A 15000-nucleotide genomic window follows, 5' to 3' on the forward strand; every position below is an offset into this window, starting at 1 on the left:
GCACGCACGCACGCACGCACGCACGCACGCCCACACGCACTAACAGCATCAGCCACAGGCTCAGCCCAGCGAACGACACCACCGCTACAGTGGGACTCAGACACCCACACTCACGCGCCAAAAATATCACAGTCAGATGCTCTCTCACATTAGTTATTAATACTTAACTTGATTTATAAAGTTGCTATCGTGCCAGAAAATGGGAACTTCATTTTCATCCAATTCCCATTTTGCACACGCACAGTCGCACAGTCGCACAGTCGCACACGCACACGCACACGCACATGCACACACACACACACACACACACACACACACACACACACACTCACACTCACATGCAGTGAGTGGCAGAGGTTAAAAGCAGAGGTGAAATGCACTGCTTGCACGGGAGCTTTCTGAAGGCCTTGAGAATTGATCCATCAATCCCTGACAGACTGTAAATTGCCTCAGAGAGAGACCTCTGTGAAATATACACTAGTGGGCCTGCATCACTTTTCATGCAGTCGTCCTGACACAGTGGAGCTGTCGTGTGTTTGTCGTGTGTGTGTCGTGTGTGTGTGTGTGTGTGTGTGTGTGTGTGTGTGTGTGTGTGTGTGTGTGTGGTGTGGCGTGTGGTGGCGTGCGTGCGTGCGTGCATTGCATTTTGTTTTCAACCACAGCCCTAGCACAAGACCACCTCACCACTCCAGCCAACACCAAATGGCTTTTGTTTTTCCCCTAGCATTATTAGTGGCATGTGGCCTGATGTCACATGAACTGCACACAAATCAGTTCCAAGTCACGGCGTCTGGAGCACAGATCAGAGAGCTCCCTTTGTGGGTCAGGCAGGCCTGTCACCATTATTACACAAGCACCCGACCGCAGGCCCACATACCAGCTTATACCACATGTCGCATCGTGATGCGTCGTTTGTAAGCCTGTAGATTGCTATCTTTTATCTTTAACGTTATTACACTATGTCAGCTGTTTCTTTTTTTTATTTGTTATTTGTCCTGTCTAAGGAACAAACACCCACACACTGTCTTCAAATGCAGTGGCCAACTTGTATTAGGGAAACAGCAACGTTTCGGCCTATGTGGCCTTCATCAGGCTATCTTTATAAAGATAGCCTGATGAAGGATGTAGGTGTGCAAAAGCCTTGCTTTTTATTATTTGTCTTGTCTACCTTGTGAAATGTTATTATTTGATTATTATTCGATAAACTAAATGATCCATTAGGGCTTGACGTTGCATCGCATTAACATCAAACATATTAACATGCCTGCACGTACAGTACAAGCATTGATACTATACATTCATGCACATGATTTTCAGATCATTTGAGCAGTGTTAATTTTGTTGACTAAGACTAACAGACTAAGGTTTTTGGTATTTAGTCGACTAAGACTAGACTAAGGCTAAACAATTTCAGAAGACTAAATAGGACTAACTAAGACTAAATGGTGTGTTATTCAAAAGACTAAGACTAAATCTTTTCTGGCTAAATTAACATTGAATTAAGACTATGGGCTATATCTTGCCTTACCCATTATCCCTAAACTTATTTGCCTTTTTTACTATTTTGAAAAACATTTTTCATTTTTCAACCAGCCGATCTACGTCGACACGTTGTCAGCTTGTATCGTCTGTTTGAACTATTCAAAAATGTTTTTCAAAACAGTTAAAAAAGGAAAAGAAGTTTAGGGATTAGGGGTAAGGCAGTGATGAAAATAGGGCCCTAAAGCCCAAACCACACCAAAGGGTCGGGTCGGCACAAAACGTTTTTTAAACCACACCAAGTTGCAAGGAGTTGCATTGGTGTGGTTGACCTTTTTTTTTTAAATTGTCCCGACCCGACCCTTTGGTGTGGTTTGAGCTGAAGACTAAAAGACTATGATTTTCATATTTAGTCGACTAAGACTAGACTAACAATTTCAGAATACTAAATAGGACTAAGACTAAATGGTTATTCAAAAGACTAAATCAAACAAAATCTGAGAAGTCCTTGCATTGATTTCTCGCTCCTTTGCCTCGCACAAATAGTAGGGAATTATTTGATTTGCTATTTGATGCCATGCCAACAACAGCACATTCAATTGTTTATAAAAAAAAAATCACACCCGTGTGAACTGAGTGGTGTAAGGTTTTATATAGCATGATCAGCTGTGGTCTGACGTAATGTCTGACGTAATGAAATAAGGTAAGGTATTATGTAGCCTGATCAGCTCTGATCTGACGTAATGAAATCACACCCGGATGTGATTTCACAACTGGCTTTTTCTGTGCAGAGAAAATGACCACGGTTGCTACGGTCATCCAGTTCACCCGGGTGTGATTTAATTACGTCAGAAATTATTTTGAACATAGCAACCATGGTCATTTTTTTCTGCACACAAAAGCCAGTTGTAGGAGTGGTTTACACCACTCAAAAATACAATACGTGAAAGGTGTATTTACTGCACAGCAGGACACAAAGTTTTATAAGTTAACTAAGCGGTGTACCGTTAAAACCATATACACTGCAGTGTGACGTGCCTGCAGCCTGCGTGCGTGCGTGCGTGCGTGCGTGCGTGCGTGCGTGCGTGCATGCGTATAGGCCACAGAATTGTATGATTTGATTATGAGGTGTACTGTAATAATGCTGACGGCTGCAGGGTGGTTTGAATTGCATAGAACCACTAACGTCTTCACCGATGACGGTTTCTACAGAGCACTAAACATATTCTGTTGTCTACATATGATTTCTCTCTCCTTTGCCTCTCACAAATAGCAGGGAATTATTTGATTTGCTATTTGAGGCCATGCCAACAACAGCACACTCAATTGTTTAAAAAATAAATACAATAATGTGAATGGTGTATTAACTGCTGTTATTGATATTTTGTCTGTCTGCAACGTTGCAACCGGGAGCGATAGATAAGGGCAGAAAATGAGTTGTTCCATAACCGTAAATCAGATTTGGTTTGGTTTACGATTTGTCATATTTGCCGGCAGGGCCGCTGGCTAAATCAAATCAGCCTGAGAAACAACTCTATTTTTCTCCTTCTGGATTTGAACCACACTGCCTCAATACTGCACAGCATGAAGTTAATCAATTTCTCTGTCTCCAAATTTAATAAACTGCCCCAGCTGTGCTCACTGCACTAGCTCGACTTTACCCAAATAAACACTAATATGAACAGGCGGAGCTCTGGTATCATCTTCATATTCCTTAACCCATTTTGGCGGGAACCCCTTTTGGTGTTAGCATTATGTTATGCTTTAGCTATTGAAAAATTGCAGATCTACAAGCTCATAGCGCGCCACCGAGTGGCGAGCTACGAGCTTGTAGGTCTGCTATTTTTGAAAAATCGAAGAACCACTGACATAGAAACATAGCTTTTTCAGAAAACTATCAGGATGTAGAAGACATTTTTAGAATCTGATCTCAGGTCAGAATGGCCTAGGAGGGAATCGGGATGCGTGGCATTCCACTATGCAACAAACTGTCAGCTCATTCGAATGCCCTTGCATGTGAAAGGCAACAGCTTCGTGAACAAATGACCCATGGGACGTATTCTCACATAATAGACCACCGAAGTCCTGACGTCACTCGCTCATCCCCTCGATTCCCCTGGTTCACGGAAGTAATTTCTCTATGGAGAATAACATGGGGTCATCTTAAAATAGTTTCATATAAGCATTGTGGTCCAAAGATAAACAAGCTGTCTCTGCGTTATTGTCAGGGTGGTGTCTTACAGGAAATGTAACTAATTCAGTAGCAGTAAACAATAGCGTTTTCTCTCAGTCAGTTGATTCTTCATGTCCATATGAGTGAAGCGGCCTGGATGATTTGTTTATTTTTCAAACACAGTTCTTATTCTAAAATCCCCCTATGGGGATTACAATGCAAATAAAAAGTACATGAACCCGTGGATTTGCGCTCTCTACCGATATTGATGTCAGACTTCGGTGCTCTATAGTCCATGATGTCACTGAACCTAATCTCTCTCTCTCCCTCTCTCTCTCTCTCTCTCTCTCTCTCTCCCCCTCTCTCTCTCCCTCTCTCTCTCCCCCAATGTCTGAAAACCCACCTCTTCAGACTCCATCTTAGCCCGTAGCACTTGCTCTAGCCTCGACGACCTTACAGGCGTATGCATAGGCTCAACTTTTTTAATGCAGATAGCATTTTATGTAGACTTAGCACTCTATAGTGTATACGCATAGTTTCATTATATAGATATTCCACGTATGATTCTTGATGACTATTTCCTTTTTTAATTTTATGTATTTGATGTATTACCATTTGTTGTTCTTGCCTACTGTACGTCGCTCTGAATTAATGACTAAATCGTAAATCTATCTCTCTCTCTCTCTCTCTCTCTCTCTCTCTCTCTCTCTCTCTCAGTTTGACCTGCCAGAGGAGTTTGCAGACTGCCTTCCGGACGGGGTGCTGCTCCCCTTGCCCCTCCTGGTGGTGGAGGAGGGTATCAGCGTGGCGGGCGTCCTGGGCGTGCCCGTCACCTCGCCCTCGCTGGACTTCAACGACAACGAGGACATCCCCACCGAGCTCAGCGACTCCTCCGAGACACACGACGAGGGTAAGCGCCTAGTGTTTAGACTCCTCCCAGATAGTGTTGATTTTGTCGACTGAAGCTATGGCGAAAAATGTTTGTCGACTACCTTTTTTCACTGACGAAAACTAAATGGGAACTAAATTAAAACTAAACTATGACAACCAAAACTAAGACTAAATATAGTGACAATTTCGTCAACAAATAAAAGATAGACTGAAATGTTAGGAAGGGACTAGTGGACAAGAGATTACACTTGGTTGCATGCTGAAAATAGCCTGGAAACACTCACCAGTGGGTCTCAAAGTGTCTTTGAGTGGGTTCCAAATGGCCCCGTTCGTGTGCGTAACTCTGAGAGTATACAAATTGATTACAGGTCCATTTGCTTCCTTTTGCCAAGGGGTCCTTGACATTTAAAGGTTTGAGAACCACTGCCCACTAAATGGAACAGAACCTTAACTAGTATCATCAGTAACATGTGTGAAGGAAGCCCATTGTAGGACAGAAGAAGTCAAGTCAACGTGTGTGTGTGTGTGTGTGTGTGTGTGTGTGTGTGTGTGTGTGTGTGTGTGTGTGTGTGTGTGTGTGTGTGTGTGTGTGTGTGTGTGTGTGTGTGTGTGTGTGTGTGTGTGTGTGTGTGTGTGTGTGTGTGTGCGTGCGTGTGCGCCCCCTACAGGCGAGGTGCAGGCCTTCCATGATGACCTGGGCGGCAGACAGTACATCAACGAGGTGTACAACTTCAGCGTGGACAAGATGTACGACATCCTCTTCACCGAGTCACAGTTCATGAGTGACTTCATGGAGCAGCGGAGATTCTCAGGTCTGTCTGTGTTTCCTCTGGAGCGTTATTCATAGTCTGGGTTTTCGGTGGTGAGGTGACCACCAAACTACAACATAACGTCACGAGCCGCGGTGAAGAGCAAAGCACCGCCACCGCCCCAGCCCTTCTCTCTGTTTTTACTCACCACCGCTCAACGTTATTTCAGCTCCGGTGGTCAGCTCACCACCGAAAGAAAATGCTATGAATGAGCCTTGACTGGAACAGCCGTGAGTTATTTCTGTGTGCTATTATCATAAAGGTGCATTCACATCGGACATGACCAAAAATAATAGCAACAACGTGCAGTAATCCTGGTCCCTATACTGCCTCCCCCTGGCCAGCCGGGGCGCCTGATGGAATAACGTGTTCCTTCCCCCCTGTCAGGTGAGAAGAATTAGAGTAAAAAAACAGAAACCACACGCTCCAAACCTGTGCCCAGTGCAGGTGATATCTTCACGCTGACTGTGGAATTATTTGGGCCACCAGGAGATCGGAGATATAACCATCCACCCAACACACACCAGCCTTCATCCATATGTTTATGTATTCATTCATCAATCACTCCATGAACGTTGATTATGACTGCCTTCAGTGCCTTGCCAGGCTATCTTTCATTAACATGGCGTCACTCACAGTCACAGCAGTCCGACTCACGGGGCCGGGGGGATGATCGCCTATTACATGACTGCTTTAACGTGCACTGCGCACTTCTTAAGAATGGGTTAAATACATATAGCCTACAAACATATTCCTTTCATGGCTATGCAACTGTGATTCATGTTCATGAATTCATGTTATTCATGTAGCCTATACAACTTGACAAAGGTTGTAGCCTCAGGGAATAATCCTACTGGCAATTATCACTGGTGTTTCTTTCCAGTGTGCCAAAATGCCCACTAACTGGCAAGTAGGTCCGTGCATGCGTTTGTGCGTATGTGCGTGAGCGGCAATGACATAGGCAGTGGGAGGCGATCAGGGGAAACCTTTTCTTATTGGCTTTCCACACGTTTGTTTGGTCATATTCCGGTTGTTCATGACGTAAAATTGGGCGTTCATCAACATTTTAAGGGTGTGTTATTTAAATGGCGGTCGGTTTCAGCCGTGACATTTATCACAGCTCCGACCAAATTTACGCTAGGATCGGCTGTATAGCATGGGTTCCCAAAGTGGGGTCCAGGGACCCCTAGGGGTACTTGAGGGAGTTCCAGGGGGTACCCAGCTCAATTGGAGCTAGTTAGGAACCAAATGGACCCTTATGGGTCTGTAACTCAGAGAGTGTACAAATGGAACCAAATGGACCCTAACGGGTCCATTTGGTTCCATTTGTACACTCTCAGAGTTAAATTAACAGTGGTTTTACAATATAAATTGGGGTACCAGAGATAGAAATGCCATTAAATCGGGGGCCCGTAGCATAATGCCTGTGAAACTGGGGGGTCCATGAAATTAATATGTTTCGGAATCACTTCTAGAGCCGTAGAAATCCTCCCTTATCGGGGTCACTGGCATATGTTTTCAAATGGGGGGTCCGTGGCCTAATAAATGTTGATTTGGGGGTCCTTGACACGAAAATGTTTGGGAACCACTGCTGTATAGGATCACTTGATGAATCTCCCGTGAACCATGGTGGACGTTGATTCCTAAGCAAAGTTGAAGGCAGAATATACACTCCATTGATATGGCCCTATAAGTGTTTGTTCATTGCTGTCTCACTGTGTGTGCCTCTTGTTCAGACGTGGTGTACCACCCGTGGAAGAAAGAGGACGCAGGGAACCAGACCAGAGACATCCTGTACACCATCTCTCTGTCCAACCCTCTGGCCCCCAAGACGGCCGCAGTCACAGAGACACAGGTCAATGCAGTGTGTGTGTGTGTGTGTGTGTGTGTGCGTGTGTGTGTGTGTGTGTGTGTGTGTGTGTGTGTGTGTGTGTGTGTGTGTGTGTGCGTGTGCGTGTGCGTGTGTGCGTGTGCGTGTGCGTGTGCGTGTGTGGATAAAAAGGCTACATTTGTTTTCCTCATAAAATAATGTATCCTGCATGCCCATGAGCTTTGTTGCATACTGTATCACCCCCTCTGCCCAGTCTGTTCCACTGCAATTATGTAAGCATCGCTTTGTGAGCTTGTAGACCATTGTACTATTTTATGTACTATTCCTGAAAAGGTTTGAGTGATTAAGTTAAATGAAGTTAAGTGTATGTGTACTTTATATAACTTGTTTTCTCGTTTATTGTGTAGTCTAATTAACCCATTTTGGGCGGGAACCCCTTTTGGTGTTAGCATTATGTTATGCTTTAGCTATTGAAAAATAGCAGATCTACAAGCTCATAGCGCGCCACCGAGTGGCGTGCTACGAGCTTGTAGGTCTGCTATTTTTGAAAAATAAGTAAAGTAAGTAAAAATAAGTAAGTAAAAATGAGACACAAATCTTTGAATAAATATTCTTTCAGAGCGAACGTTTTTTTTTATTTCGACGTCGGGCCTAAATGGGTTAAATGTCTCGGGATAGGGATCATCATCAGACCCAGAACCTGGCATCGGACTGACTCTAATAATGAACAGCGGATCAGACTGAAGACTATGTCCTCTGTCTCTGTCACGTGAAACCAGCATGGTTAATGACTTCAACATCCTACAAAAACAATCCAGGACTCATAAGCCCTCTCTCCGTCTCTGTTCATCAGACGCTGTACCAGGCCAGCCACGAGAGCGAGTGTTACATCGTGGACGCCGAGGTCATCACCCACGACGTGCCGTATCACGACTACTTCTACACCCTGAACCGCTACATGCTCACCAGGGTGGCCAAGAACAAGTGTCGCTTAAGGTGAGCAAACCTAAGTCGCCCCAACTGTGCTCTTTAGCCCTGCAGGTCATTCGGTAACCTGACTCTGCCAGATTGCGGCAGTATTGAGTTCACAAGTTCCCCTCCTCCTGCCTGCATCTGGTCTCTCTCAAGCAGAAACGATGATACCCGGAAGTAGTGGGACAACAATCTGATATATCCATAATCCATAATCATTTCGAGTTGTATAGTCTTGTTAGGTTGTGTTTACATTTGCGCTGTGGCACAGCTACAATATGTCATAAGTCTCGCGTTGATCCCGCCTCTAGCGGCCGCATACAGTCGCATATCGCTCCGGACAGAATTGGTCCGGAGTAAAGTTCTCAAACTCTGCCCGAACCCGACCATTACTAGTAATAAATACGTTATACTCAATAATAATAATATTAAAGTGAGTAGCATCGAAACATTCCAACTAAGGCATTACACAGGTGTTAAAGGTATATTCAGTGATTTGACTTAATTCAAATATCACTTATTTTTTATTTTTTTCTGGATAATCCTCCCTACTATAGAGTGTGCTGACTATATAAGGAGTTGTCCCCAGTAAGCCCCTGGGGTCAAAAAACCCTAGTTTCAGTTTTGGTGGCGGGTGGCAAAGCCTTCATCCAATCAGGATGAGAGGGGCCTTCCTCCAATCATGATCGAGTGGGGGCGGACCTTGGTGCACATGCTGTTGGCCTGTTGCACTTCCCCCCACTGTAGAGCGTGCATGTGCACATTTTGTTACCGGGGCGGACTGGGTGGTTTTCCAAATCACTGAATGCTCCTTTAAGGGAGCAAAGACAAATTGGGGAAATATCCATGATATCGGTATTTGTTAATGCTCAATAATATTAGTATGTTGTGAAATAACAACATCTAACTCCTGGCTCGTCCTAAACTCAAACTGCCCACATGCCAGCAAAACCCTAACAGTTGCTGGAGCCAAGCAGATAAGAGGGTGAAAGGTGACACCATGCGGGGTTAACAAAGACTGTTGGAACTACTCCACTGGCTGTAAAGGACCAGGCAGGCCATGTCATGACCAAGGCTGTTGGAACTACTCCACTGGCTGTAAAGGACCAGGCAGGCCATGTCATGACCAAGGCTGGAACAACACTGCATATATTGTGCCAAACCTGTGTTTAACTAAAACATGATGTCCTGCATTTATCTAAAGGTAGAGATGTAATCCAAATGCCTAAAGGAATGTACATGTCTTAATGTAAGACAGTCTCATATAGCAATGGAAAATGGCTGATGTAACTTAGGTGAGATGATATTGGAACATCCTGCTTGTCATCTAGGAGCTTGTCATGTAACTACCACATGCTCAGACCACATGTTAGTTCAGTAAGTACATTAACTTCCTGGACTCACAACCAATGACTAGAGTTTAACTGTAAGCCACTCCCAAGAAGAGGGCTGATTTCCAGTAGCCTACCCACAGCAGCCAATTAGATGTTAGCTGCCTACAGGGCGGACCTTTAAAGCAGAGTTGATAAAAGTCACTGCGCGAGAGTAATCATTCAGATTCAACCAAGAACTAATGCCTCTACGCTGGGACCAGGGTAGAAGTCAGACCTCCAGAATGGGAAATGGTAGATATACTGTTTATGCTCTGCTGCTATGCTATCTCTATTAATGTAAATGGGATGTATTATGAGAATGTAACAATGTATATCCTCTCTGTTTCCATTCTATTGCAGGTTTAATATCTAAGCCTAAATATACCTGATACTAACATCAATCACTACGTACTGTATATAATTGGTCATTAGGACACTTTTCACTGTCTTAAGGGCTTCCTTTGCCTTAAGTATACGTGAAAACCCACGGAATACTAGAAAAATTGACACAAATAGAATGTCTTTTATCGTTCTAAAGTATTTCTCTTTCATCAACGAGATGTATTTAAATATTGTATAAATTCAGAATGACTGGACTGAGTGTCCATTTTTCCATTTGGGACTTTATATCACTTCTACTTTGGCTCTCTCTTCCGTCACTGACTCCTCTCTCTCTCTCCCTCTCTCTCTCTCTCCCTTTCCCTCTCTCTGTCTCTCTCTCGCTCTCTCTCTCTCTCAGGGTATCGACTGAGCTGCGGTACAGGAAGCAGCCATGGGGTCTGGTGAAAGGCTTCATTGAGAAGAACTTTTGGAGCGGGCTGGATGAGAACTTCCGCCTTCTTGGTAAGTCAAATCTACTAATCAAATGATTCCCGAGCGCGGCACGGCTGCAGCTCACCGCTCCTTGGCTGCGGCTCACTGCTCCAAGAGATGGGTCAAATGCCCACTTCTGATTGATTACTGGAAGTTCATCATGTCTACTGTCTCTGATATCATAGAGGTTGAAATACCACCTGATCCAAGAATTTGGTTACTGGGTGACGTTACGTTGATCAACACAAGTTATTATAAAGAGTATTTTGTGTTACTCGCCAGTACAGCTGCGAAGAAAGTCATCTTGGTTAATTGGAAATCTGAAAACTCACCTTCACAGAGACACTGGCTGAATGAGCTTTCATCATACTGTACTCCTGAAAAGATACTGTACAATGTAAGGAGAAAGCCTGCTACTTTTGAAAAAATATGGGGTAGGTTCTTTGAGGTTCTTCCGTCAATATCTCCTCTGGGTTGATTTTGTTTTATTTATATTGTTATTTTTATTTATTTATCCGAGTTGTTGTCAAGTGGTGTTGTGTACAATACAGAGTAATGAGAGCTGTGTAGTTTACCTTTCTGGGGTTGGGGTGGGGGGTGGGTGGGGGGGTTTGTTTTTTGCTGTTTTTTGTCTTTTTCTTTTGAGTTTGTCTTGTCTTGTTAAAAAAAAAAGGAAATCATGATTCTGTAATTCATTGTTTTGAATAATGATGATGTCTGCATTATCAATAAATAAACCTTTAAAAAAAAAAAAGAGATGGGTCAAATGCGGAGAACAAATCGTTTGACTTTGTCCAGCATTTAAGTGTTTTTTGGGGGCACGGTGACGCATATCAATCGGTAGCCCTGTCGCCTCACAGCTACAAGGTCCTGGGTTCGATTCCCGCTGGGGACACTGTGGGCGCTGCGGGCATGTTCTCTCCTCCGCGTTATCAGTGCCCATACCCTGTTCAGGAAACAGTGGTCTACACCCTCCCAGGGACATGGGGAAATAAGGAGGAGGAAGACAAATGAAAAATACAGAATGAGAATCAGCAAAACTGTCTGGATCAAAATGATCATGATCAATCATTAAACTTTTGTTTGCTTCTCCTAGACATCATAGATTTATTTATTTATGTTTTACAAATTTGTTGCAGAGGCGGAAGAAAGTCCAAATACTGTATACCCGCGCAGCTGGGGTTTAACATACGGAGCGCTTGTTAGCACTTCCGCATTTTGACCACGAACTGTTGGTGGTCAAACCCCCCCAAAAGAATGTGGAAGTAGAGCGTTCTTCCGGGTCCTTCAAACGCCACTGAGCAACTTCCATTGAAATGAACAGTGGTGGCGGTAGTGGCTGTCCGCTCTCTAGATTGTACATAACTCTATGCTCCATCCTCCCCTCCCTGTCACATCAGAGATGGAGCTGTCCAAGGTGGAGGACATCCTCATCGAGTCGCGCCACCCGTCGCCCAAGGCCAAGGTGGTGAAGAGCTCGCTGCGGAGGAGGAAGAGGTCCACCCTCCCCCACCTGCTCAGCGCGCACCTGGACGAGGCCCTCAGCCCCGCCAGCGCCGTCACGGACGCCGAGGTGATCCAGCGGATCAAGCAGGTGGCGGCGGGCTCCACGCAGACCCGACACCAGAGTCCAGAACACCATCACCACCACCACCCGCTGCCCGGAGGCCTGGCCCTCTACAGCGTCTCCAAGCTGCTGCTCATCATCAGCTTTGTGTGAGTGTTCCTTCCAGCCACGCCACGCACGCGCGCGCACGCACACACACACACACACACACACACACACACACACACACACACGCACACACACACAATATATACAAGTAGGTCTGTCACAATTATTACATAATAATCCCCTAATCGCAATTATTGTAAAATAATCTCAATATTTGTTTGCATAATCATCATAATCATTACCATGTTGAAAAGGTTTTGTACTATTTAAAAATAGTAGATCTATACAAGCTTGTAGCTCGGCTATTTCCACTACTCAGTATAAAGTTATTCAGCCTGAATGTTGACATGCACGCAATACCAGTAACATTCACATACAAGTGTGCGAATGCATATTGCCGTACACATACTGTAGGCCTACTGAAATGTACTCACAGAAACAAACAAGACGTTCGCTGACTCATCCTCATCTCAGTTCTTTAAATGTCTCATCTCGTCAATCCCCTACTTTTGTAAGCATTTGTTCATGTCGTGTGTGTGTATTGTGTAACACCCCTCTCTCTGTCTCTGTCTCTTTCTCTCTCTCTCTCTCTTTGTCTCTCTCTTTTCATTGCCCTCCATAGGATCTGTCTAAGGTATATGCATTCAGTGATCAACTATCCTCTCTCAGAACATACTCGCACCCAAGAGTGTCTTTATTACTAAATGACTCCCAGTATACCCAGAGTGTCTTTATTACTAAATGACTCCCAGTATACCCAGAGTGTCTTTATTACTAAATGACTCCCAGTATACCCAGAGTGTCTTTATTACTAAATGACTCCCAGAATACCCAGAGTGTCTTTATTACTAAATGACTCCCAGAATACCCAGAGTGTCTTTATTACTAAATGACTCCCAGTATACCCAGAGTGTCTTTATTACTAAATGACTCCCAGAATACCCAGAGTGTCTTTATTACTAAATGACTCCCAGTATACCAGGTCCCAGAGTGTCTTTATTACTAAATGACTCCCAGAATACCCAGAGTGTCTTTATTACTAAATGACTCCCAGAATACCCAGAGTGTCTTTATTACTAAATGACTCCCAGTATACCCAGAGTGTCTTTATTACTAAATGACTCCCAGAATACCCAGAGTGTCTTTATTACTAAATGACTCCCAGAATACCCAGAGTGTCTTTATTACTAAATGACTCCCAGTATACCCAGAGTGTCTTTATTACTAAATGACTCCCAGAATACCCAGAGTGTCTTTATTACTAAATGACTCCCATACCCAGAGTGTCTTTATTACTAAATGACTCCCAGAATACCCAGAGTGTCTTTATTACTAAATGACTCCCAGTATACCCAGAGTGTCTTTATTACTAAATGACTCCCAGAATACCAAGAGTGTCTTTATTACTAAATGACTCCCAGTATACCCAGAGTGTCTTTATTACTAAATGACTCCCAGAATACCCAGAGTGTCTTTATTACTAAATGACTCCCAGTATACCCAGAGTGTCTTTATTACTAAATGACTCCCAGTATACCCAGAGTGTCTTTATTACTAAATGACTCCCAGTATACCCAGAGTGTCTTTATTACTAAATGACTCCCAGAATACCCAGAGTGTCTTTATTACTAAATGACTCCCAGTATACCCAGAGTGTCTTTATTACTAAATGACTCCCAGAATACCCAGAGTGTCTTTATTACTAAATGACTCCCAGAATACCCAGAGTGTCTTTATTACTAAATGACTCCCAGTATACCCAGAGTGTCTTTATTACTAAATGACTCCCAGAATACCCAGAGTGTCTTTATTACTAAATGACTCCCAGAATACGCAGAGTGTCTTTATTACTAAATGACTCCCAGAATACCCAGAGTGTCTTTATTACTAAATGACTCCCAGTATACCCAGAGTGTCTTTATTACTAAATGACTCCCAGAATACCCAGAATGTCTTTATTACTAAATGACTCCCAGAATACCCAGAGTGTCTTTATTACTAAATGACTCCCAGTATACCCAAGAGTGTCTTTATTACTAAATGACTCCCAGAATACCCAGAGTGTCTTTATTACTAAATGACTCCCAGAATACCCAGAGTGTCTTTATTACTAAATGACTCCCAGTATACCCAGAGTGTCTTTATTACTAAATGACTCCCAGTATACCCAGAGTGTCTTTATTACTAAATGACTCCCAGTATACCCAGAGTGTCTTTATTACTAAATGACTCCCAGAATACATTTTAAAATTCTACTGTTTGTTTTTAAAGCCCAAAATGGCCTTGCACCGGAATATATTTGTGACCTGGTTTCTGCACCTCCAGCCTCCAGGGTACTTAGGTCAACCTCCCAAATGCCCCTTGCTGTCCCCTCAACGAGCCAAAAAACCAAAGGCGACCGGGCCTTTTCAGTAATTGCCCCCAAACTCTGGAATAGCCTCCCACTACACATCAAATCCAGCCCAACCATCGAAAGTTTCAAATCCTCCCTAAAAACTCACCTTTTCTCCATTGCTTTCAGCTCCTAGTTCTGTGAACGTTTTAAACCTCTTTGTAATTAGTAGGCTTAGGCTATTTGTTGTTTCATGTTCCTTAAGATGTTGTTATTGTATTTTTTTTCTTATATGAAGTTTTGCTAAATGTTTATTTTAATTTTGTATTTTATGATGTAATTTTTATATGGAAAGCACTTTGGGTCAACTTCTGTTGTTTTTAAATGTGCTATATAAATAAAGGTGACTTGACTTGACAGTACTTCTGGGACTTCGACTAAATCAGGCACATCGTCGTGCCTCATTCATGTAACGTGCTGGCTGACGATCATAGTTGATCTTAAAGTGCTTTGCGCAAGCGTTTCCATGAGTCTGACGATTCATCGTTCTTCTTCTTCTTAGCTGAAAATGTTTCATTGATAAAAACACAAAACTCTGAAACATGCCTTATTCATGCGAAATCAATTACAGTAGTGCCAAACCTCTTTGATA

At 43.4% G+C, this 15000-nt stretch overlaps 1 protein-coding gene across 2 annotated transcripts in view; it reads left to right on the plus strand.

Moving 5' to 3' along the window:
* The window catches only part of gramd1bb (GRAM domain containing 1Bb), a 248021-nt gene that overhangs the window by 224973 nt on the left and 8048 nt on the right, over positions 1 to 15000 (plus strand). For both annotated transcript variants that reach the window (XM_079514347.1, XM_079514348.1), the window contains 6 exons: positions 4370 to 4562; positions 5212 to 5355; positions 7089 to 7207; positions 8037 to 8179; positions 10268 to 10371; positions 11742 to 12057. In XM_079514347.1, the coding sequence (XP_079370473.1) occupies positions 4370 to 4562; positions 5212 to 5355; positions 7089 to 7207; positions 8037 to 8179; positions 10268 to 10371; positions 11742 to 12057 (1019 nt within the window). The remainder of the gene's footprint in view (positions 1 to 4369; positions 4563 to 5211; positions 5356 to 7088; positions 7208 to 8036; positions 8180 to 10267; positions 10372 to 11741; positions 12058 to 15000) is intronic.

Source organism: Electrona antarctica, assembly GCF_951216825.1.
Source record: "Electrona antarctica genome assembly, chromosome: 11".
Lineage (NCBI taxonomy): Eukaryota > Metazoa > Chordata > Actinopteri > Myctophiformes > Myctophidae > Electrona > Electrona antarctica.